Source organism: Rhinoderma darwinii, chromosome 2 (assembly GCF_050947455.1).
Source record: "Rhinoderma darwinii isolate aRhiDar2 chromosome 2, aRhiDar2.hap1, whole genome shotgun sequence".
Taxonomy (NCBI): Eukaryota; Metazoa; Chordata; class Amphibia; order Anura; family Rhinodermatidae; genus Rhinoderma; species Rhinoderma darwinii.
The window spans coordinates 276,782,636-276,807,366 of record NC_134688.1 but is presented as its reverse complement, the minus strand read 5'-3'; the positions used below and the strand labels follow the sequence as shown (position 1 = coordinate 276,807,366).

General features: G+C 41.2%; 1 protein-coding gene across 1 annotated transcript in view; it reads left to right on the top strand.

Annotated features, from left to right (window-relative positions):
* The window catches only part of COL8A2 (collagen type VIII alpha 2 chain), a 141,665-nt gene extending 117,349 nt beyond the window's left edge, over window positions 1-24,316 (top strand). Inside the window, exons 3-4 of the mRNA XM_075850540.1 lie at window positions 560-734; window positions 20,929-24,316. Of these exons, the coding sequence (XP_075706655.1) occupies window positions 572-734; window positions 20,929-22,841 (2,076 nt within the window). The 5' untranslated portion in view covers window positions 560-571 and the 3' untranslated portion in view covers window positions 22,842-24,316. The remainder of the gene's footprint in view (window positions 1-559; window positions 735-20,928) is intronic.
* The last annotated feature ends 415 nt before the right edge of the window (window positions 24,317-24,731 follow it).

Below are 24,731 nucleotides of genomic sequence, written 5' to 3'. Positions count from 1 at the left end.
GCCCCGGCAGCGCCTCGACCAGAGATGAGAATGGGGTATTCATGAGCTACCGCTAGCACCGCCCACTCTCTGCTGATTGACAGATGTCTCCCTATGCACAGTAATAGGAAGACAGCTGTCAATCGAAAGTAATTGGAGCCAGCAGGAAAGTTGGCGGAGCTAGCAGAATCTCATGAATATACTGGTCTCATCTTGCGGCTCTGAATGTAAGTACTTATAAAAGGGTTTACATTAGCACATAAGTGATCGACCACTGAGATCTGCATGTTTGTTACTACATTGTGCTGTCCTCCATGAGTAATGTGGATGACAGGCTCCCTTTAAGATCATGTTATTGTTCAGTAATGCTAGTAGATAGCATGAAAAAGACTGGGTGTCATCAAAGAAGTGTATAACACTGTAATTGTAGTGATTAAACTTTAAAGTAGCTGCAGAGGTAAGTTATATACATATGAGCTAATTAAATTAATAGAAGGACATTCGTTATGGGAAAAATGACCATTTAATGTATCTTACTATCCCAAATTTCCTAAATTCTTAATTAAATTCCAATTCACAGAGTGAAGTAAAGATGTCCCTGGGACGTGGTACTTTATTCCTTTTGGTGGCTGCAATGGGATCCGTATCTGGAGGTGGACCAGCAGGAGGAGCATATCCTCAAATGAAATATGTTAATCCAATGATGAAAGGGCCTTTGGGACCACCATTTAGAGAAGGAAAGGGGCAATATTTAGGTAAGATTCGTCTCAATTTCTCTGTTGTGGAACAATAAGGGCCTATATTTTATTATTAAATGTATCATCACCTTTGTTATTGATTAACATAAGGAAAGAGGGAATTGCATGATAAGATAGGGGGTTACTTTTACTGTTTGTCCTTTCTTTCATAGCAATGTGGGGCAGACTAAAAATAGAGGAGCAAAATGTGTCATTCGGGCTTGATTATAAGGGGGGACACAAGGGGCACTTGCACCGATGTCTACACCCTCTTGGGGTCCTAGGGTGCCTCTAGCAGCCACCCTCCCTTCTCATGCCAGTTCTGTTTATCTTATATTTATCTTTCTATCTCATATCTATCTATCTATCTATCTATCTATCTATCTATCTATCTATCTATCTATCTATCTATCTATCTATCTATCTATCTATCTATCTATCTATCTATCTATCTATCTATCGTTACATCCTTGGCAGTTACTGTTTAATTGGGTAGTGTACACTGTTTACCTCTGGGGGACCCACCTTTCAGTAAAACGAAGATTCCCTGATTGCTGTTCGGTAATCTTATCTAGTCAAAAGAGGTGAAGACATATCTAAGGGAATCACTGACACCCTAACTTTTATAGCACTCCAGGGAGAGGGCCAAGTGCTTGTGTGGCCACCCCTCTTATACGTGTCCGCTGTAAGGGATCAGGTGCTCTGGATTCCAGAGTTGGGAATGGGGCCACCACCGAATCCCTGTTTATTTTGCTGGGACTAATCAGTGGACTGTCTCCATATACATGAAAGTAATGGACGGGCAGCGTCTGCCAGAGCGGGAGCTGCTCTAACAGAGGGGGGTTCTAATAGGGCATAGTAACAGGGAGACAACCTCTTTAACCCCACGCATTATCACACACATGCACTTTCTGGAAAGGCTCACCTTCCCACATTCAGATGTGCATGTATGGGATCGTGTGAAAAAAAGTTAATCAATATATCACATGCACCCAACAATGCTGACGTTAAAAAAGTACAACTCGTCCCACAAAAAAACAAGCTCTCATACGGCTATGTTGAAGGAAAAATAAAAAAGTTATGACTTTAAGGCCAAAATAGACCTGGTCGTTAAGGGGTTAATAAAAGGAAGTCTTTTTATCCCACCTATATCCTTTTCTTAGAACCTCTAAAAACATTTACCTACAGTATATTTTTAAAAGGAATAAGCAGTTGTATTTTTTTAAAGATGAAAACAATTCCAAGCAAGTCAGATAGTGTGTTTGTAATAAGGCGATTTATCAAGGGTCAAGATAAAACTGGTTTGACAGAATTCAAGTCTCTCTTGGGCCAGGAAAATAAAATTTCCATGTCTTTACCTTTAGTTTGTAGGGTTATTTATGTTGGCTAACACAACTGTAAAATCCTATATTTTTATTTTAATGTCAGATAGATAACCATGAAACCCTATTTATGTAAATATCTGGAATGGACAATGCAAAGTGCATACTCAGAATTTGTCACTAGGGGGCAACATACTGTCAACACAAGAATAAGAGTCTGCATGCTTACATCCATTATTATGAAAACATTATTTACCACAGTTTTTCTGATGTCTTATTGTGGTGTGAAGAAGTATACACTGTAGTTGTATGCTGTATAATGATTTCTATACTATACTGGTAACATGAATGATAACTTTAAAATTCAACGTTTCCGGGAACTAAATATATAAAGAGTCTGTGTTTTCTAGTAGTTACCAGAGAACGTGTTTACACACAGGAATACAACCAACATTTTAGAGTGCTATGCTTATACGAATGTGGACTGGAGTCTGACACATTTGGCATTGCTAGAAAATATGCCCCATTGAGATAACAACCACTAGCTGCTACGATGTAGAAACAATGTAGCAATAGCAATACCACACTCTACACTTTTTTTTTTCATCTATACTGTACTTACTTATTGAACTGCTGCCTTGTCTGTGCTTTAAAAAAGCCTCCATCTTGTTTCTTAGATTTCCCCAGCTTTCTCTTCCTCTCTGCTTTGCTATCAATCCCATGACGCTACAGCCCAGCATCACTTGACCAGCTAAAGACCATACCAATTCTGCATGCTGGGGGACACTGTGATTATCATTCTCTCTATATTCTTCTTAATAAGCTGAGAAAACATAAGTATACAGACAGAGAGGCTGCACTATATTCTTCTTCATTATACCCGTGTGACAGGAACCTGTCTAAGTATCAGTGGTAGCTGATGATAGAAGTTTATGTCCCATCCCCCCCTCTCCTGTGCATAACTAGTGTTGTACAGGAACTGCTGAAGTCTGTGATGGGTGACACATAGATCTCCATAGACTCTAGATAAAGTGTGTCACCAAGCCTGATTCACACTGCTGCTAAGCAACCATCCCAGTCCGATATATAAATAACGAAAATAGAAAAGAAAGGATCTTATGAGGCGCTGCTACGTGGCTGATAAAAAGAAAGCACTGGAAATAGCAAGTGGAATATATATAAAATATATCTATTTAATTTGAATAATGGTGGCAACGCGTTTCAACGCTGAACCAGCCACCATTATTCATATTAAATAAATATATTTTATATATATTCCACTTGCTATTTCCAGTGCTTTCTTTTTATCAGCCACGTAGCAGCGCCTCATAAGATCCTTTCTTTTCTATTTTCGTTATTTATCTTGTAAGCGGTGACCGTACGGTTAATCGGTTTGGATCTTGGCAGCAGCACTTGGGGACTATCCTTGTGATTACCTTTCCAATATTGTTTTAATACAATACTTAGGTGAGCATGGTATGTCACTACCTTTAGCTTGCCTAACCTCATTGACCTGCACAATGTGGCGCCGTGCTTTTTGCTCTTATTTCCAGTCTGATATATAGAGATAGAAGCAGCAAGAAAAGTAACAGGTGAGAGACTGACACATGGAATACTATAATGGTACACATGGGAAAGTTTAGTTTTGGCCGGAGTGTCCCTTTAATACAAAGCCCTTACACTGTGCAGACAAGAAACATAACATTTACACTATGTAAGGGTTGATTTACATTCATTTTTTTTTTTTTACTGGAGTTATCCTTTAAAACAGGGATAATTAGGATAATGGATAACATCGAAAGAGGTGTTAGGAACAGGTATCTATAAACTTTTAGAATTCAGTGGCATGCCATTTATTTATCATGAATCCATATGGTAGTGGAACCTGACAAACTATCCTTTACCTCAGGATTTCCACAAATACTGTATATACTTTACTCAATTATAACAATATATAACATAGAAATCCTAAATGAAACATTTTCAATAAAAAAAAGTGGCATTTGGCTCTGTTCATATCTGCGCTATGATTTCTATTATTCTGTTAGAGGTATAGAACAATGGGAAAAACAGAAGAGCCGGATCCGTCGCATGATGGAAACCAAAGGTGCCTTACGGAACCCATTGACTTTAATGGGTTCTGTTATGTTTCCATCATAGTTTTCGTCATTTTGCCAAACTAAAAAGCACTGTAAAACAATTCAGAGAAGAACGAAAAGTAAACAGCGGCAACTCACCATCCTGCGTTAAAATCCTTTTATTTCATCTCATAAAACATCCATAGACACGGGGTGTGGAAGGTCGTTCCCAGCAGGCATCAGCCATTTTTAAAAGGATTTTAACGCAGGATGGAGAGTTGCTGTTTTTTTGCTTTTCGTTCTTCTCAGATTGGTGAATAGCTGGATACTTATCTTTTAGCTGAGCACCACCATTACCTGTTTTATATATATCAACCCCAGGAGACATACCCACTCCCAGGATAAGTGAGGACTGTGAGGAGAGCCAACCTGTTGACTTCTTTTGTTTTGTAAAAAAAAACACTGTATGCAGCACTATGTTATCTAGAAAAAATCTATTGATCTATCTTTCCTTCCATCCATTCATCGTTGCATGGAGTTTGTATGTCCCGTGTTTGCATGGGTTTCCTCCAGGTACTCTGGTTTTCTCCCACACCCCAAAAACATAACAATAGTGAATTTAGATTGTGAGCCCCAATGGGGACAGTAAGTAAGGACCTCTGTACAGCGCTGCAGAATATGTTGGTGCTATATACTGTAAGTTACAGAAATAATCTGTTTCTATGAGATACGCTTTTAAGTATTTGTCACATGATGTTCTAATATTTGGTATACCTATAACCTTCACTGCCGTTCAAAAGTTTAGGGTCACTTAGAAATTTCCTTATTTTTGCAAGAAAAGCACAGTTTTTTTCAATGAAGATAACATTAAATTAATCAGAAATATACTCTATACATAGATAATGTGCTAAATGACTATTCTAGCTGCAAACGTCTGGTTTTTAATGCAATATCTACATAGGTGTATAGAGGCCCATTTCCAGCAACCATCACTCCAGTGTTCTAATGGTACATTGTGTTTGCTAACTGTGTTAGAAGGCTAATGGTTGATTAGAAAACACTTGAAAACCCTTGTGCAATTATGTTAGCACCACTGTAAACAGTTTTGCTGTTTAGAGGAGCTATAAAACTGACCTTCCTTTGAGCTAGTTGAGAATCTGGAGCATTAAATTTGTGTGTTCGTTGAAACTCTCAAAATGGCTAGAAAAAGAGAGCTTTCATGTGAAACTCAACAGTCTATTCTTGTTCTTAGAAATGAAGGCTATTCCATGCGAGAAATTGCCAAGAAACTGAAGATTTCCTACAACTGTGTGTACTACTCCCTTCAGAGGACAGCACAAACAGGCTCTAACCAGAGTAGAAAGAAAAGTGGGAGGCCCCGCTGCACAACTGAGCAACAAGACAAGTACATTAGAGTCTCTAGTTTGAGAAATAGATGCCACACAGGTCCTCAACTGGCAGCTTCATTAAATAGTACCCACAAAACGCCAGTGTCATCGTCTACAGTGAAGAGGCAACTCCTGGATGCTGGCCTTCAGGGCAGAGTGGCAAAGAAAAGCCATATCTGAGACTGGCTAATAAAAGGAAAAGATTAATATGGGCAAAAGCACACAGACATTGGACAGAGGAAGATTGAAAAAAAGTGTTATGGACAGACGAATCGTAGTTTGAGGTGATTGGATCACACAGAAGAACATTTGTGAGACGCAGAACAACTGAAAAGATGCAGGAGGAGTGCCTGACGCCATCTGTCAAGCATGGTGGAGGTAATGTGATGGTCTCTGGTTGCTTTGGTGCTGGTAAAGTGGGAGATTTGTACAAGGTAAAAGGATTTTGAATAAGGAAGGCTATCACTCCATTTTGCAACGCCATGCCATACCCTGTGGACAGTGCTTGATTGGAGCCAATTTCATCCTACAACAGGACAATGACTCAAAGCACACCTCCAAATTATGCAAGAACTATTTAGGGAAGAAGCAGGCAGCTGGTATTCTATCTGTAATGGAGTGGCCAGCGCAGTCACCAGATCTCAACCCCATAGAGCTGTTGTGGGAGCAGCTTGACCGTATGGTACGCAAGAAGTGCCCATCAAGCCAATCCAACTTGTGGGAGGGCCTTCTGGAAGCATGGGGTGAAATTTCTCCCGATTACCTCAGCAAATTAACAGCTAGAATGCCAAAGGTCTGCAATGCTGTAATTGCTGCAAATGGAGCATTTTTTGACGAAAGCAAAGTTTGAAGGAGAAAATTATTATTTGAAATAAAAATCATTATTTCTATACTTGTCAATGTCTTGACTATATTTTCTAGTCATTTTGCAACTCATTTGATAAATATAAGTGTGAGTTTTCATGGAAAACACAAAATTGTCTGGGTGACCCCAAACTTTTGAACGGTAGTGTATATATATATATATATATATATATATATATATATATATATACAGTGAAGGAAATAAGTATTTGATCCCTTGCTGATTTTGTAAGTTTGCCCACTGTCAAAGTCATGAACAGTCTAGAATTTTTAGGCTAGGTTAATTTTACCAGTGAGAGATAGATTATATTTAAAAAAAACCAGAAAATCACATAGTCAAAATTATATATATTTATTTGCATTGTGCACAGAGAAATAAGTATTTGATCCCCTACCAACCATTAAGAGTTCAGCCTCCTCCAGACCAGTTACACGCTCCAAATCAACTTGGTGCCTGCACAGAGGCGTAGCTAGGTTCTCCAGCACCCGGGGCAAAGATTCAGTTTGGCGCCCCCCCCCCAACCTCTTTCCCGACATCTCCTTCCCCCTCGCCGTGTTTGTTTTCTCTACCAATCGACGTGTCATTTATTTTTATGTAACGCGAGCATAAAAACATTTGTACATTTTACAAGCAATATGATTCTATACACAACACCAGAACCAAGCTCAGTACATTTATACAGCCCCAGAAGCAAGCTCACTACATATATACAACACCAGCACATATACAGCTCAATTTAGTGCAACCCCTGCCGTATAGGTGTGTACAGCGTAAAACTACAGCTCCCAGCATGGCCCAAATAATGATAAGGATATGCTGGGAGATGCTGTTTCACAAAAAATAAATCCTATCATAATCATACCACCCATCATCTCACTGCAGATCATACAGTGACTACATTACTGATTAGAGGCAGAATCAACATTTACATTAAGTGACTCACCGGTGACGTCTCAGATTCTAGTTGTTTTTCTCCATCTGGTCCAGACCTCTATGGTGGCTTCTCCCGGTCACAGCCCATTTCTGCAGTTTGCCGCTCACATGTCTTCAGCTTCTCACTTTTCCAACATTTCTGCACCTATAAATAAATATAAAGTTATCATTATACCACACACTACGCCCCTAAATATAATAGCGCCATACACTGCACCTCTAATTATAATAGCACCATACACCGTGTCACACACACACACACACACACTGTGCCCCCTCTAGATAGTGCCTGCCATAGAGCCCCCTGTAGATAGTGCCTGCCATAGAGCCCTTGTAGATAGTGCCCCCATATAGACCACCCTTGTATATAGTGTCCCACAAATAACTCCCCCTATAGTGCTCTACAGATAGCCCACCCCTGTATATAGCCCCCTGTAGATATAGCCCACCCCTGTATATAGTGCTCTACAGATAGCTCAGCCATGTATGTAGCCCCCCTGTAGATATAGCCCACCCCTGTATATAGTGCTCCACATATAGTCCACCCCTGTATATAGTGTTTCAGATAGCCCACCCCTGTATATAGCCTCCCTTGTACATATAGTCCACCCCTGTATATAGTACTCCACTAGATAGTCCCCCCCTGTATATAGTGCTCCACAGATAGCCCACCTCTGTATATACTATATACAAGGGTGGGCTATCTGTGGAGCACTATATACAGGGGTGGACTATATGTACAAGGGGGCTATATACAGGGGTGGGTTTTCTGTGGAGCACTATAGGGGGAGCTATTTGTGGGATACTATATACAGGGGTGGGCTATATCTACAGGGGGACTATATACAGGGGTGGGCTATATCTACAGGGGGACTATATCTACAGCGGGACTATATACAGGGGTGTGCTATCTACAGGGGGACCAGATCTACAGGGGGACCATATCTACAGGGGGACTATATCTACAGGGGGACCATATCTACAGGGGGAACATATCTACAGGAGTGGGCTATACACAGGGCTGGGCTATACACAGGGCTGGGCTATACACAGGGCTGGGCTATACACAGGGCGACTATATCTACAGGGGTGGGCTATATCTACAGGGGTGGGCTATATCTACAGGGGTGGGCTATATCTACAGGGCTGGGCTATATACAGGCCTGGGCTATATCTACAGGGGTGGGCTATATCTACAGGGGTGGGCTATATACAGGGCTGGGCTATATACAGGGGGACTATATCTACAGGGGGGCTATCTATGGAGCACCATATACAGGGGGTGGGCTATATCTACAGGGGTGGGCTATATCTACAGGGGTGGGCTATATACAGGGCTGGGCTATATACAGGGGTGGGCTATATCTACAGGGGGGCTATATACTGGGGTGGGCTATCTATGGAGCACCATATACAGGGGTGGACTATATCTACAGGGGGCTATATACTATATAGCCCCCCCCCTGTAGCTATAGCCCTCCCCTGTATATGGTGCTCCATAAATAGCCCACCCCAGTATATAGCCCCCCTGTAGATATAGTCCCCCTGTATATAGCCCACCCCCTGTAGATATAGTCCCCCTGTATATAGCCCAGCCCCTGTAGCTATAGTCCCCCTGTAGATATATTCCCCCTGTAGATATAGTCCCCCTGTAGCTATAGCCCACCCCCTGTAGCTATAGCCCTCCTGTAGATATAGTCCCCCTGTAGATAGACCCCCCCCGTAGATAAAGCCCCCCCGTAGATATAGCCCACCCCCGTAGATATAGCCCACCCCTGTAGCTATATTCCCCCTGTATATAGCCCACCCCTGTAGATATAGTCCCCCTGTAGATAGACACCCCCCATAGATAAAGGCCCCTCCTTGTAGACAAAGTCCCCCCCGCAGATACAGCCACACACTTCTATTACAATTTTAAAAAAAATAAAAAATAAAAAAATATTTCAACTCACCTTATTCCCGCTCCCACGCCGTCCGGCAGCCATGGAGACCTGCTCTCTTCTGCGCAGGTCTCCAGGGGGTTGAACACAGCGTCTATGAAAGGCGCTGATTGGCTGGGCAGGACGACTTTCCCTGTCAATCAGCGTCTTTCATCGACGGAAGCGTCATTGTTACAAAAGGTACCAGTCGCTTCATTCGTGGAAAGGCGCTGAATGGCCGGGCACGGAACGTGCCCGGTGATTCATTGCTTCTAATTGTACCTGTGTCCTTGCAACACAGGTACAATTATAGTGCAGGAGGAGGTGGCGCTGGCGCCCCCCTCTGAGCTGCGCCCGGGGCACGTGCCCCGCCTGCCCCCCCCCCCTAGCTACGCCCCTGGCCTGCATTAAAGACAGCTGTCTTAAATGGTCACCTGTATAAAAGACTCCTGTCCACAGACTCAATTAATCAGTCTGACTCTAACCTCTACAGCATGGGCAAGACCAAAGAGCTTTCTAAGGATGTCAGGGACAAGATCATAGACCTGCACAAGGCTGGAATGGGCTACAAAACAATAAGTAAGACGCTGGGTGAGAAGGAGACAACTGTTGGTGCAATAGTAAGAAAATGGAAGACATACAAAATGACTGTCAATCGACATCGATCTGGGGCTCCATGCAAAATCTCACCTCGTGGGGTATCCTTGATCCTGAGGAAGATGAGAGCTCAGCCGAAAACTACACGGGGGGAACTTGTTAATGATCTCAAGGCAGCTGGGACCACAGTCACCAAGAAAACCATTGATAACACATTACGCCGTAATGGATTAAAATCCTGCAGTGCCCGCAAGGTCCCCCTGCTCAAGAAGGCACATGAACAGGCCCGTCTGAACTTTGCAAATGAACATCTGGATGATTCTGAGAGTGATTGGGAGAAGGTGCTGTGGTCAGATGAGACTAAAATTGAGCTCTTTGGCATTAACTCAACTCGCCGTGTTTGGAGGAAGAGAAATGCTGCCTATGACCCAAAGAACACCGTCCCCACTGTCAAGCATGGAGGTGGAAATATTATATTTTGGGGGTATTTCTCTGCTAAGGGCACAGGACTACTTCACCGCATCAATGGGAGAATGGATGGAGCCATGTACCGTCAAATCCTGAGTGACAACCTCCTTCCCTCCACCAGGACATTAAAAATGGCTCGTGGAGCCAAAACATACAGCCAAGGCAACAAAGGAGTGGCTCAAAAAGCACATTAAGGTCATGGAGTTGCCTAGCCAGTCTCCAGACCTTAATCCCAACGAAAACTTATGGAGGGAGCTGAAGATCCGAGTTGCCAAGCGACAGCCTCGAAATCTTAATGATTTACAGATGATCTGCAAAGAGGAGTGGGCCAAAATTCCATCTAACATGTGTGCAAACCTCATCATCAACTACAAAAAACGTCTGACTGCTGTGCTTGCCAACAAGGGTTTTGCCACCAAGTATTAAGTCTTGTTTGCCAAAGGTATCAAATACTTATTTCTCTGTGCACAATGCAAATAAATATATATAATTTTGACAATGTGATTTCTGTTTTTTTTTTAAATATAATCTATCTCTCACTGGTAAAATTAACCTAGCCTAAAAATTCTAGACTGTTCATGTCTTTGACAGTGGGCAAACTTACAAAATCAGCAAGGGATCAAATACTTATTTCCTTCACTGTATATATATGCCCAAATGGCTTTCATACCACTACTTCTATGCGTAGAGTAAAAGTATACAAGTTTCTCTTAATACAAATTAAATAAAGATGAACTTATAATTTACTTCTACTGTGAATGTAAAAAATAAGTCAATGATTTAGGTTAGTGAAAGGAGAGCGAGGTTATACGAAGCAGTTTACCAACACAAATCTGCGTAGTATATCTTCTCATTATGCAATATAATCGCAGATGTCCCAGTTTGTTGTTTTGTTTTTGTTTTTTGCATTTGGTCAAACACTTTTTATTTCTTTAGTTAAATCAGGCAATGCAGATTTTTTAAATCCTTTTTTTATACTCCCTACAATATTTATTTCTAATTTACTATGACTATGTGCAGCACATGGCTTGATTACGTAAGCTGCACAGACACCAAGCTAGCAGGGAATGCTGGGAGTTTGGAGCCCAAAATCCATCAGCATTGTGACTGTATCTCAACAGTTGTGGCCAGAAGTTTTGAGACTGCCACAAATTTTGTTTTTTACAAAGTTTGCTGCTTCAGTTTTTATAGCTGCAATTTGCAGTATCTCTAGATTGTTATGAAGAGTAATCAGATGAATTGCAATTAATTGCAAAGTCATTCCTTGCCATCAAAATTACCTTTATCACAAAAAATCATTTCCACTGCATTTCAGCCCTGCCACAAAATGACCTACTAACATCATGTGTTAATAAGGACAAGGCAGCTGATATCACATGTCATACTGATTGAATTATAAGAGCAGACTGGTTGCTTTAAAAGGGGGATGGTACTCGAAAGCATTGTCTTCTTCTGTTAACCATGGTTATCTCCAAGGAAACACATGTAGTCATCATTGCTTTGCATCTAAAGGGCTTTACAGGCAAGGACATTGCTGCTCTTAAGTTTTCCCATAAATCAATCATTTATTGGATCATCAAGAATTTCAAGGAGAGAGGTTCAATTACTGTGAAGAAAGCTTCAGGGTGCCAAGAAAGTTCAGCAAGTGCCAGGACCGTCTCCTAAAAAGGATTCAGCTATGGGATCGGTTCAACACCAGTGCAGAGCTTGCTCAGGAATGGCAGAAGGCAGGTGTCAGTGCATCAGCTTGTACAGTGAGGCAAATGCAAAATTTTGGAGGCTGGCCTGGTGTCAAGAAGGGCAGCAAAGAAGCCATTTCTCTCCAAGAAAAACATCAAGGATAGACTGACATTCTGCAAGAAGTACAGGGATTGGACTGCAGAGGACTGGGGTAAAGTTATGTTCTCTGATGAAGCCCCTTCAGACTGTTTGGGACAACTGGAAGAATGATTGTCTGGAGATGAAGATGTGAGCGCTACCATGAGTCCTGTATCATGCCAACAGTAAAGTATCCTGAGACCATTTATGTGTGGGGTTGGTTTTCATCCAAGGGAGTGGGCTCACTCACAATTTTGCCTAAGAACACTTCCATGAATAAAGAAGGGTATCTAAACATCTCCCAACTTCTCCCAACGATCCAGGAGCAGCTTGGTGATGAACAATGCTTTTCAGCATTAAAGATCACCATGTCACAAGGCAAAAGTGATAACTAAGTGGCTCTGTGAACAAAATATTGACATTTTGGGTCCATGGCCAGAAAACTCGACAGATCTTAATCACATTGAGAACCTGTGGTCAATCCTCACAATGCGGGTAGACAAACAAAAGCACAGAAATTATGACAAACTCCAAGCATTGATTAGGCAAGAATAAGTTGCCATCAGTCAGGATTTGACCCAGAAGTTGATATCCAGCATGCCAGGGCGAATTGCAGAAGTCTTGAAAAAGAAGGGTCAACACTGTAAATATTGAGTCTTTGCATAAACTTTATTTGTCAATAAAAGTTTAAAAACGTATAAAATGCTTATAATTGTGCTTCAGTATACCATAGAAACATCCGACTAAAAGATCTAAAAACACTGAAGCCGCAAACTTTGTGAAAACCAAAATTTGTATTAGTCTCAAAACTTTTGGCCTGGACTGTACATGAGAATGAATACGATAAGATAGCCCTTATCATTACAATAAAAAGCAAAAATTTCACTTGTCCCAGAATCAACAACCATCACCCATCCACAGGACAGGTGACAACCGTCTGATCGCTAAGGGCCCTATCACCGAGACCCCCACCAATTCAAAAGAACAGGACTCCCGAACCGGGTACGCATGCTCGACTGCCACTCAATTAAATCTTCCCCTCACTGCGAGGAGTGCAGTAAGGAGGAACGAGAGATTCGGGATCCCCGTCCCCGCGATCGGCAGGGGTTTCCAGCAGCAAGGGCTCCAATGACCAGACAATCCTGGCCTATTCCGTGGTTAAGCGACAATCATTGACCCCGGCACAACCCCCACAAGCTTTATGTAATTATATTTGTATGTAAAATGTAGAAAAGTATTTAAAAGTGAACCTAGGTTTTAAACTTTGTGGGTATATATCAAGTATTTCTGTTTTTATGTCTGTCATTCCTTCTACACATTGGCTCTGCATTGACAATAAGTGGGGCTTCACCTTATCTCTCTTCTTGCTGTATTCTCAAAAAGGGATCTGCTGTGGCCAGTCATGGTCACCTCCTATTTCTGAAGTCCTCCGCATGTCCTCCTTTTTTTTTTTTTATTTTATTTATTATGCAGTATAAAATTTCAATACAAAAACCAAGCAGTGTATCATTATACAAAACACAAAATATAGACAGATATTTCCATATTTATTCCTGCAGCTCCATTTCTCACAAAATTTTGAAATCATCTTTCTCTCATAGTAGCTCCTTTCAATGAGCATGATCCTGTTCATCTGGTGCTGACTAGCTGTCCATTTATGTAGTATTACCAGCCTAGCTATAAAAAGTAATTGACATATGAGAGGCCTATCTGCCACCCAGGGACCCACTTTAGCATCCTTACAACCCAACAGCGGTAGCAGGAACCTGCATCAAAATAACAGCGTTACATGCATGGTTTGATTATGGTGGTCAGCAGTGTTGCTAACCGTCTGTAAATTTACAGACAGTCCGCAAAAAATTTTTGTTTTTTTTCTGCCGTCCGAAGTGGTCTGCAGAAAAAGAACACAGGATTTTTTTCCCTTCCCCGAAACTTTGCACTGCGCATGCGCCAAAATCTACATGTGCACTTGCGTAGTGCAAAAAACAAGAAGAAAGACTCTGTCTCTGACTGAGGTCAGGTGGAGACCAGTCATCTGACCTCACATCACGATGGACCAAGACAATTCACCAGTCAGAGAGCGGTGGCGGACCGGGCAGGGGTGGAGTGAGTGAAACAGACTCACCAATCATAGCCCTGCTTGCAGCTTTCCCGCGCTATGTGGGTAGAAATATATGCGTATTTTTTAATTTATTATTAAAGTTATCTCAATTGTATTACTTTAAGGGTTTGTTCACACGGCGGGGGTCCGTAACGGCTGAAATTACGGGGATGTTTCAGCCTGAAAACATCCCCGTAAATTCAGCCGTACCGGCATGTGCAGGCGCTAGAACGGCGCGTCAATTACGGCCGTAATTAGCGCTGCTATTCATTGGAGTCAATGAATAACGGCTCCAATTACGGCCAAAGAAGTGACAGGTCACTTCTTTGACGCGGGCGTCTATTTACGCGCCGTCATTTGACAGCGGCGCGTAAATATACGCCTCGTGTGAACAGACAAACGTCTGCCCATTGCTTTCAATGGGCAGATGTTTGTCAGCGCTATTGAGGCGCTATTTTCGGGCGTAATTCGGGGCAAAAACGCCCGATTTACGTCCGTAAATAGGCCGTGTGAACATACCCTAATAGTTTCTTAATTCAACTTCAATTGTGCCCTTTACTATACCACTTGTGTGATTACTTATAAAATGGTGTTACCTATGCTCTTTATCACTTACTCTTAATTTTTTAATGTGTCCGAAAAAATGTTGGTCTGTCTGTGATTTTTAGCTCTGTTGCCCAGAAATTACTGAAGTGGAGGTTGGCAACCCTGGGGGTCAGTGAAACAATCGCCATCTGGTCAATGGTAGTCAATGGTACAGTTAGGGTATGTGCACACGATAGCAGGCTTTTACGTCTGAAAAGACAGACTGTTTTCAGGAGAAAACAGCTGCCTCGTTTCAGATGTAATTGCTCCTCCTCGCATTTCGCGAGGCTTCTCTGACAGCCGTAAATTTTGAGCTGTGCTTCATTGAGTTCAATGAAGAACGGCTCAAATTACGTCTGAAAGAAGTGTCCTGCACTTCTTTTGACGAGGCTGTATTTTTACGCGTCATCGTTTGACAGCTGTCAAACGACGACGCGTAAATGACAGGTTGTCTGCACAGTACGTCGGCAAACCCATTCAAATGAATGGGCAGATGTTTGCCGACGTATTGTAGCCCTATTTTCAGACTTAAAACGAGGCATAATACGCCTCGTTTACGTCTGAAAATAGGTCGTGTGAACCCAGCCTAAGAGTCTTGTGATTGGTGCATGAAATGTTGTCACTACCGAATACAATACGATGCAATGCACTGCAGAAATGACTGTCTTGATGTGCTGATAGAGATCACAAAATCCTGTGTAGAAAGTTTTTGAGTAAGTTAAACGGCTTGTCCCAGAATTGATAATTATCACTTATCTACATGATAGGTGATAATAGTCGGAATTGCTGGGGGCCCCACTGCTGGGTCTCAAACCCCCAGATCCACCTCGCTACAGGAGCTTGTATGGAATAGCCGCGCGCAGCTCGACCGCCGCTCCATTTAATTTCCTCCTTACTGCATTTCAGCAGTAAGGACGAACAGCGTGTTAGAGACCGCCGTTCTCACGATTAGGGGGGGTCCCAGCAGTGTGGACCCCAGTGGTCAATTATCATCTATCCTATGGATAGGTGATAATCGTCGATTCTGAGACAACCACTGAAATGAAAGATACATTTTGAAATTCTTTGGGGAGTGCCACGTAATTAGGAGATCCCTCGCATTTGTAAAGGCTGAGTTTCTGTTAATAACTATATAACAGGAATTTGATATCGAAATAAAACACTCTGGGCAAAAAAGTTACACTGTTTTATGCCTAGTACAGGGCCTGATGGGGGCCGAGTATGGATCAGGTGTTCAAAGAACACCAAAGAAGGAAATCCTGCATCATACACCGCCCCCCTCAGGCCCTGTACTGGGTATAACATAGTGTATTCGTTTTGCCTGCAGTGTTCCCGAATCTGCAAAAGAGACTGCAAAGATCACCTGTTAGATCTGTCTATTATATTGTGATCTGTATTTAGTGTTCATTTATTGATCAATGTCCATCAGTTTAGGCTATGTTCACACGGGGTATTTTGCAGAGTTTTTTGACACGGAAACCGCGTCGCAAAACTCTGCAAAAACGGGCCGAGAACGCCTCCCATTGATTTCAATGGGAGGCATCGGCGTCTTTTTCCCGCGAGCAGTAAAACTGCCTCGCGGGAAAAAGAAGCGACATGCCCTATCTTCGGGCGCTTCCGCCTCTGACCTCCCATTGACTTCAATGGGAGGCAGAGAAAGCGTATTTCGCGCTGTTTTATGCCCGCGGCGCTCAATGGCCGCGGGCGAAAAACGGCGTGAAAATCGCCGCGAAAATCGGCGTGCAGGGAGAGGAAAATCTGCCTCAAAGTTCCAAACGGAATTTTGAGGCAGATATTCCTCCTCCAAAATACTCCGTGTGAACATAGCCTTATAGTGCTTAGACCTAGAACCATGCTTAATTCTTTATTCATATCGGAGATTTTAGATCAAAATCCAACCTAGGCTCACAAATCAAATACCTAAAACAACATACACAGATTGTATTCAGCATAAATCCTATCAATATGAATATTTTACACAAAAAAATTGCTTAGATTTCCTTTATTTTTGTTCCTTTAAAATGAAAATGAAATTCCACCTTTTTTCAGGCATCTGGTAAATGCTCCTAATCTGCAAATAATAGAGGGGAGTGGAATCTGAAAAATGAGAAAAACAACATTGTGAATTACTCAAATTACCGCGTTTATATTATGTTACATTCCCATCTCGAGCTGCCTGTCCAAATGCTTCCAGGGTGAAGTATGAGCATGTCTGTGTATTTTGTAAGTACTGTATGGGAATGTAAAACAGCAGCCCATTCAAAATCAACTTATTTTGTAGTAATTAAATACAAATCCATCACATATGTGGATGTGTGGAGCCGTGTTTATTTGGAAAATAAATGGGAATTTTAAGTGAAGAAAGGTTGCTCTCCTTTTATGGGGATTTAAAGTATACCACAACCTGGACCCGTCCTATGGGTCACGTAGATGTGCAGGGAAAAGTGCAATCTTAGCATTCTTTTGAGACTGCTTCCCCATCCACAGAGCTAACAGTCTAATTTTAGTATTTAGATCATGGAAGACCCCATCCTCCATTAGAGGGAAATTAGTCAAGACAAAAAAACTATGTTTTCAAACATAGCAGAGTAATATTTCTTTTTAAGCTAGACATAGGCACAAATATTTCCTCTTTCCAAGTACAATTTGTTTCATTATTAGAATGCATGCAGAGAATGGATTAATTCTACAATCATAATCGTCCACATTGTAGAACCTAAATAGCTTGTATAGTAAACATTTTTGCAACAACTTAATACATTGGGAGAACTGTTGCAGTAAAGGACGTTTCATGTTCAAGTACAAGTCACAGCCTCCTGTAGGGACAAACCGCTATGCACTGTGGCAGTTTCTTGAGTGCCGTGGCCCCTTCATTCTGCTGATCGTCAGGGATCCCGGAGGTTGGACCCCACAGATCAAACACTGATAGCCTATCCTAAGGCTAAGCCATCAATGTTTTACTCCCAGAGAACCCCTTTAAATGATCAAACTCTGAATGCAGTTAGCCACCACTAGGGGGAGCTCACTGCATAATGGTTTATACAGCTACTACTGAACTTACTATGCAGTGAGCTCACCTAGTAGTGGCTGCCAGAAAACGCAAAAGGGTCAGGATTTGCACTAGGTAAATTCAATGGAGCTAATCCGTAGCTAGTAGATTATATGAAAATATTGTGATTTGACAAGGATATAGTTGGCAGAGTATGAATAAACCATTTCTAATTTTTCAAATTTTCCAATAATTTTCCTAATGATCTTCCAACGCTCAGCATTAAAAGGGTGACTCTAACCAAAATGCATAACCCCCTATAACTATAAAGAGTACCTCCAATTACATATAAATAAGCAACTTGTATTAGTTAGTGGCATGTTTTATTTCAGGAGTCACAGTGTAAGGTCCTGTACTGTATATGGAAGCCTAGAAGACACAGTCTTGTCTAATTCAATATATGAGCAGAGTTCACTGGCAGTCCATGATGCAGTATTAATAAGTCAAATCAGACATATATAATGTTAATTTTGAACTGTAGTTGGAGGTACTCTTTAATGTTACCATGAGTAGGATTAACGTGGCACTAACTGCAAAAGCCATGACAAACAGTTTGCTAAGGCAAAAGCTATCTTGTGTAGCCTTCCTTATAACACAACATGCTATAATATAACACAACATGCTAAAACTAATGCGCAAGAATATAGCTAATGCAATAGCAGAATAGAAAGAATGTCTAACTATGAAGATGTACAGAAATATAACAAGGAAATCTGTACTTGGTACTCTTAAAAACCTGCAGAGTAAAAGTGGGGTCAGGATTCCCGAAACTACATAGTAGTAAAGCACACTACTAACTCATAGATTGTAAGCCCTCGTGGGCAGGACCTTCTCTGTCCTCTATACCAGTCTGTCACTCAGTGAGCTCATGTTTATTGTACCTGCTTTTTATATAACTTATTCATGTAAGGGTATATGAACCCCTCTGTATTTCATATTTACAGTGCACTAAAAAGTTCATGGTGCTATTAAATGTATAATATTATATATATTTTTATTGTTATTATTATTAACAATAATACAATAATAATGATGAAGATAATAATAATAATAATATAAGTTATTTATTAAATACTGTTTAATGCCTTTAACATTTAGTTCTATCAATGAGATTTAAATTAAGATATTAACAGAAATCTCTATTAACAAGCACCATAATCCCAAATTATCTGCTTTAGAAAAGCTATTATCAAATACTATTATGGAATTAGTAAAGGGGTCTATGAGCCAGGAGGAAAAGCAACTGCAAAGAGTGTCTCTTGCTCTGGAGGACCCGGCATGTCCACGTATTGATTACAATGAGAACTGTGTAATGCTTCATTTTTTCTGTGGTGGTGCTGTATGGGAACTGTACATTTGTTACTAGTTTACAGCTGATTGCAGCAGGACACCCTGTGATCAACTTATCATTCGGGGACCCTTTTAGTAAATAGGAAATGTTTAAATCCAAGAACTCCTTTAAAGGCGAATGTCTCATGCATAAATATTGTTAAATATTGTAGCTATTTATGTTTGATTTAAAAAAAAATTCCCTGTAGGCAGCCATATTGGAGACACTAACGTATTTTCTGTATTGTGGAGTTAAGTGATTGTTATATTCTTCAGGAAGTGATGGAGTACAGCCTTCTCCACTAGAGAACAGCAAGTGACAGGGAAGATACATACTTGCTTATGTGTATAGTATTGCTATCTGGCCTTATTTAGGCCTTCAGCAGTACAATAGAGTTGTCATTCAATCCCTGCCCTATCATGAGATTGAGATGACTGTCCCGGTCGATGTGAGCTACAGAAAACAGAAAGCCTATTGTGACTGCTTTACTGGCTAGTATGAAAACAATAATAATATAATAATAATTATTATTATAATTATTATTATGGGCAGCATGGTGGCTCCGTGGTCAGCACTAATCGCGTTGGGGTTCTGGGTTCAAATCTAATCAAGGACAACATCTGAATGGAGTTTGTATGTTCGCCCTGTGTTTGCATGGGTTTCCTCTGGGTACTCTGATTTCCTCCTACACCCCAAAAACATACCAATAAGGAATTTGGATTGTGTGCCACAATGGGGACAGTAAGCAAGGCCCTCTGTACAGCGCTGTGCAATCTGCTGGTGCTATATAAATAACAGAAATAAATAACAAAAATGTATTAAAAAAGACCACTAAAACATAAAACAAAATTCACGATAAAATATGTGAATATGTAAATTCCTGACAATACATTCCCTTTAACAAGTACTATAGTTGCGAAGATTATAGTAAACAAATAGACAACACTATCAGTCAGTGAGACAAAATTATTCAGTCAAAAAAAAAAAAAAGCTAGCAAATTAACAACAAAAATAAATTCTTTGTTGACATTTTGACTAAACTAGATTAGCCAGTTGAATATTTAAGAGAAATGTGGATTTGAGTAATATGAATGTATTGCAGATCTTCAATATGCAGTATTTCTAACATAGTGAGGCAGATTTATTAATACTGTCTAAGTTTTAGACAGTGTTAACTTAGACAAGGCAATCAGAAAAAGCATCATATTTATCAAAGGGGTACATATGCTAGATATGATAGACATTTTTCTCTTCCGTATACCACCTACTAGTTTGCTTAGTTTAAGCCATACTATTGGCGCATTTTGGAACACAGTGTCACATTTAAGCCACCGCCCTTTCCGCTGGACTACGCTTCCCCCAGTCAAGCCACGCCCCCTCATTGAGCATGTTGAAAAAAGTGTCTTAAATAGTTAATAAATGTGGCGCACTGCTTGCACACCTGAATTCTGATTCAATTTGAGCCCGAATTCTTGTACATTCTGAATAGTAAATCTGCCCCACTGTATTTGTACAAATGTCCCAAATTTATATTTCATTAAAATTATTAATAGATACATATAAACAATGATAAAATATTTGAATACTGTAAGTCAAACTAGTGATAGAAAAACTGAACAATCCTTTAGAAAGCTGAAGTGATTCAACATTGGATGCTTTTCTGTTCAATAATTTGTTGAAATTCTATACAAATACCCAATTATGTATTATCAGAAATATATAATCAATGACCTTTTATTTTGTTGTCTTATCTTTACAGATATGCTTCCAATGGACCTTAAAGGAGAACCTGGACCAGCTGGAAAACCTGGTCCAAGGGGACAACCTGGGCCTTCTGGACCACCTGGAAAGCAAGGAGTAGGGAAACCTGGATTACAAGGAATGCCAGGGCCTGCTGGTCCTCCTGGCTTTTCAAGCATTGGAAAACCTGGTTTACCAGGAATGCCTGGCAAAATTGGACCTAAAGGTCTACCTGGCTCAAAAGGGGAGTCTGGAATAAGTGGTGATCAAGGACCTAGAGGGATGCCTGGATCTCCTGGAATTCCTGGACCTTCAGGAATTTCTTCAAATGGAAAACCAGGTGTTCAAGGTGGTCCAGGGCAGCCAGGTATCAGGGGTGAACCTGGTTCAAAAGGAGAGCCAGGACCTCGTGGAGAGAAAGGCATTAAAGGAGAAGCTGGACTTGGAAAACCAGGACTACCGGGTACTCGTGGTCCTGGAGGTCTATCTGGAGTTATGGGCCCACCTGGTTCACCAGGTAATGGAAAACCAGGAATTGATGGATTGCCAGGGGGCACAGGGGATAAAGGGGATATAGGTCCACCTGGGGCACCAGGGATTGTTGGCCCACCAGGGCCACAAGGCCCACCAGGAAAACCTGGCATTGATGGAATTGGTAGACCTGGTTTAGATGGATTACCAGGACTACAGGGACCATTAGGCCCTAAAGGGGAACCAGGCATACGTGGCTTACCAGGGATGCCAGGGCAAGCGGGGTATGGAAAACCAGGTCTGCCTGGATTAAAAGGGGATAGGGGATCTGCTGGAATACCTGGAGGAATAGGAGATAAAGGAGAGCAAGGGTTAGATGGTGAACCAGGTGATCATGGGCCACAAGGTATTATAGGACCTCCAGGACTTCCAGGTTCAATGGGATTGCCAGGAAAAAATGGTTTACCTGGCTTGAAAGGTGACATTGGACCTACTGGGCTTCCAGGTGCATTAGGAATTCCAGGGACTCAGGGCCCCAATGGATTTGTAGGTAAACCAGGTTTCCCAGGTGAAAGGGGACTTCCAGGCCTGAAAGGACTTCCAGGACCGATTGGACCAAAAGGAGAGGGAGGGCTAATGGGTCTTCCAGGTTTGCCAGGTCAAATTGGTAGTCCAGGGCCTAAAGGAGAAGGGGGAATGTCAGGACAACCAGGTCCAAGAGGTCCAGCTGGTATTCCTGGTCTGCAAGGGTCTTCTGGCCCCATTGGGCCGCAAGGATTACCAGGATTGAAAGGGGAGCCTGGCATCCCTGGGCTACCTGGAAATAGTATTACTGGTCAGCCAGGTCTAATTGGCCCTTCAGGACCACCAGGAGTTCCAGGATCCCCTGGTTTTAATGGCCAACCTGGGCCACCTGGTCAACCAGGACCACCAGGTCCACCAGGAATCTATAGCGAAGGCACCATTGCTGGCTTGCACTTGCCTGAAGGAGGCGTGGAAGGAGGTACAGTAGGCAATGAAAAACCTGGAAAGCCTCAGTATGGCACTGGAGAACTATCTGCCAAAATAGCCCCAGCATTCACTGCCATCTTAAGTACACCATTCCCTCCTTCTGGCATGCCTATCAAATTTGATCGGACTTTGTACAATGGCCATAATGGTTATAATCCTCTTACTGGGATATTTACTTGTCCTCTTCCTGGAATTTATTACTTTGCTTACCATGTCCATGTCAAAGGCACCAACATCTGGGTTGCCCTTTACAAGAACAATGTACCTGCCACCTACACATATGATGAATATAAGAAAGGTTACATGGACCAAGCCTCTGGTAGTGCAGTGCTAGAACTAAAGGAAAATGACCAAGTTTGGGTGCAGATGCCTTCAGACCAAGCAAATGGATTATATTCAACAGAGTACATTCATTCTTCATTCTCTGGCTTCCTCCTTTGTCCCACATAATGGACTCACGATAACATTTCTAGCCCTAGTCATAAACTATCTTTAAAAAATTAAATGCAAGCAACAAAAAAGGCTGTCTATACTTATATATCCACTGGGAGACAAGAAGAGACATGGATACTTGTTTAAGATGCTGAAATAAGACTTTAGAATTTGTCACATTATCACCCAGTGACAAAAATCAGAGACCCGCAAGCTTTTGGCAAGACTATACCATGCCAGTGTTCTACAGCTAAGAAGTTAATTGGAACCTCGGATTTTCCATAATATTGATTATTTTGTGGATTTTTTTGATAATTTATCTGTACCTGCTACGTATGTTGCATAGTATATTAGTGTAAAAACACTGCATCAACACTTCATGTAATGAGGATAACTTGGCCAGATTAATAATGATTTCAACGTTTCATGCATTCTGTCCATAGTCTCCATTACATGCTTATTGCCTATGTTTCCTACTGTTTCTATTTGTCTTCTTAAACAATAGAAGCATTTCTAGGAGGTAACGCAAATTGTTGAATGTTTAAGGAGATACACAAACTGTGAGTATGTGTGATAGGGTTTTCCTTTTGTAGACTAGTAACTCCTGACTCTTGGTTTTTTGCAAGTGTGTAAGTTGCTTTTAGCCACTTTTTCACATTTCGGACAAAAATAAGACTTGCCCAATTTTAGAAACACAATAAAATACTGTTAAATCTTCAGAGAAAATGTTTCAATACCCTCGTTAGAGTAGTAAATATAACAAAGTACTGTAATTGCTCAGGCAAACATTTTCAGGAGCCATGAAATTGTAAATGATGAGATGTCCACCACCAACCGGCAGTATTACAAACTGACATTTACTGTCTCTATTGTAATTTATGTTTTATTGGAAAGCTGAGACTTTTTGTGTAGACAGTTGAGTTTAATCACCTGCTATAAAGCTTATGCAATATTGCACTGACGTATTTATGGTACCTGGCATATTGCCTTTTATTATATTTTACTATTACATAGAATCCCATATATAGAGTGTCACACTATTCATTATGAGGCACATAGACTGTATTTCCCTCATTTCTCAACCATTCATTGTTATAAACCTCAATCTGCTGTGTCCCAACACGTAAGTGAAAAGTTGTAGATTTAAGATAGAAGGAAACCTACTTGACTGGCTATATGTTTATTCTACATTGAAACCAAGAATGTGATCTAAAGCACGCTCAACCAGTAGCCAGAAACTTTTGGAGCTGTCCTATGGCTCAAGTCTTTTTTAAATCTTGCCATTGTACGATGCTTATTTTTTTCAAAAAAAATATGACATATTTGGAGTGGGACGGGAGTGTTGGGTTAGTGTTTCTCTTCACCATTCAGTGCCTTTTTAATAAATGACTGTTCATTGTAATCATTTTTTACTTTATTATCCAATTGTTTGCAATGGTGCTATGCCCTACTTACCAATGTTATATATTCATATAGTGCAATATTATTCTCAAACAGCATGTTTGGATTTTGAAAATATCATTCCTGTTTTGTCCTGCTAATATTAATGGATTTTGTATTGATAATGCTTGAACTGTAATGGACATTGGGATAAGGAGATATGTTATTGCGCATCTTACATTAACCTCCTCACTGCACAATTAGGCTGTGAACATGCCGGGTGACCAGGGTTATTTTGTAGAGATGGGGTTAATTATCACGGGTCAAACATAAGTCCCCCTACCTTACGATGGTGTTTAAAATGCACCTCCATATAGTGTGCAGGCACAGGGCTTTGTTTCTGAAAAAGTGGAGAGGTGTAGTATATGAGAGCCAAACATGAGTGGTCTGGAATTAGAAAACAGGGCCTGCTTTTTTTTTTTTACAGAAACAGCGCCACTCTTGTCAATAGGCTGTAGCTGGTATTGC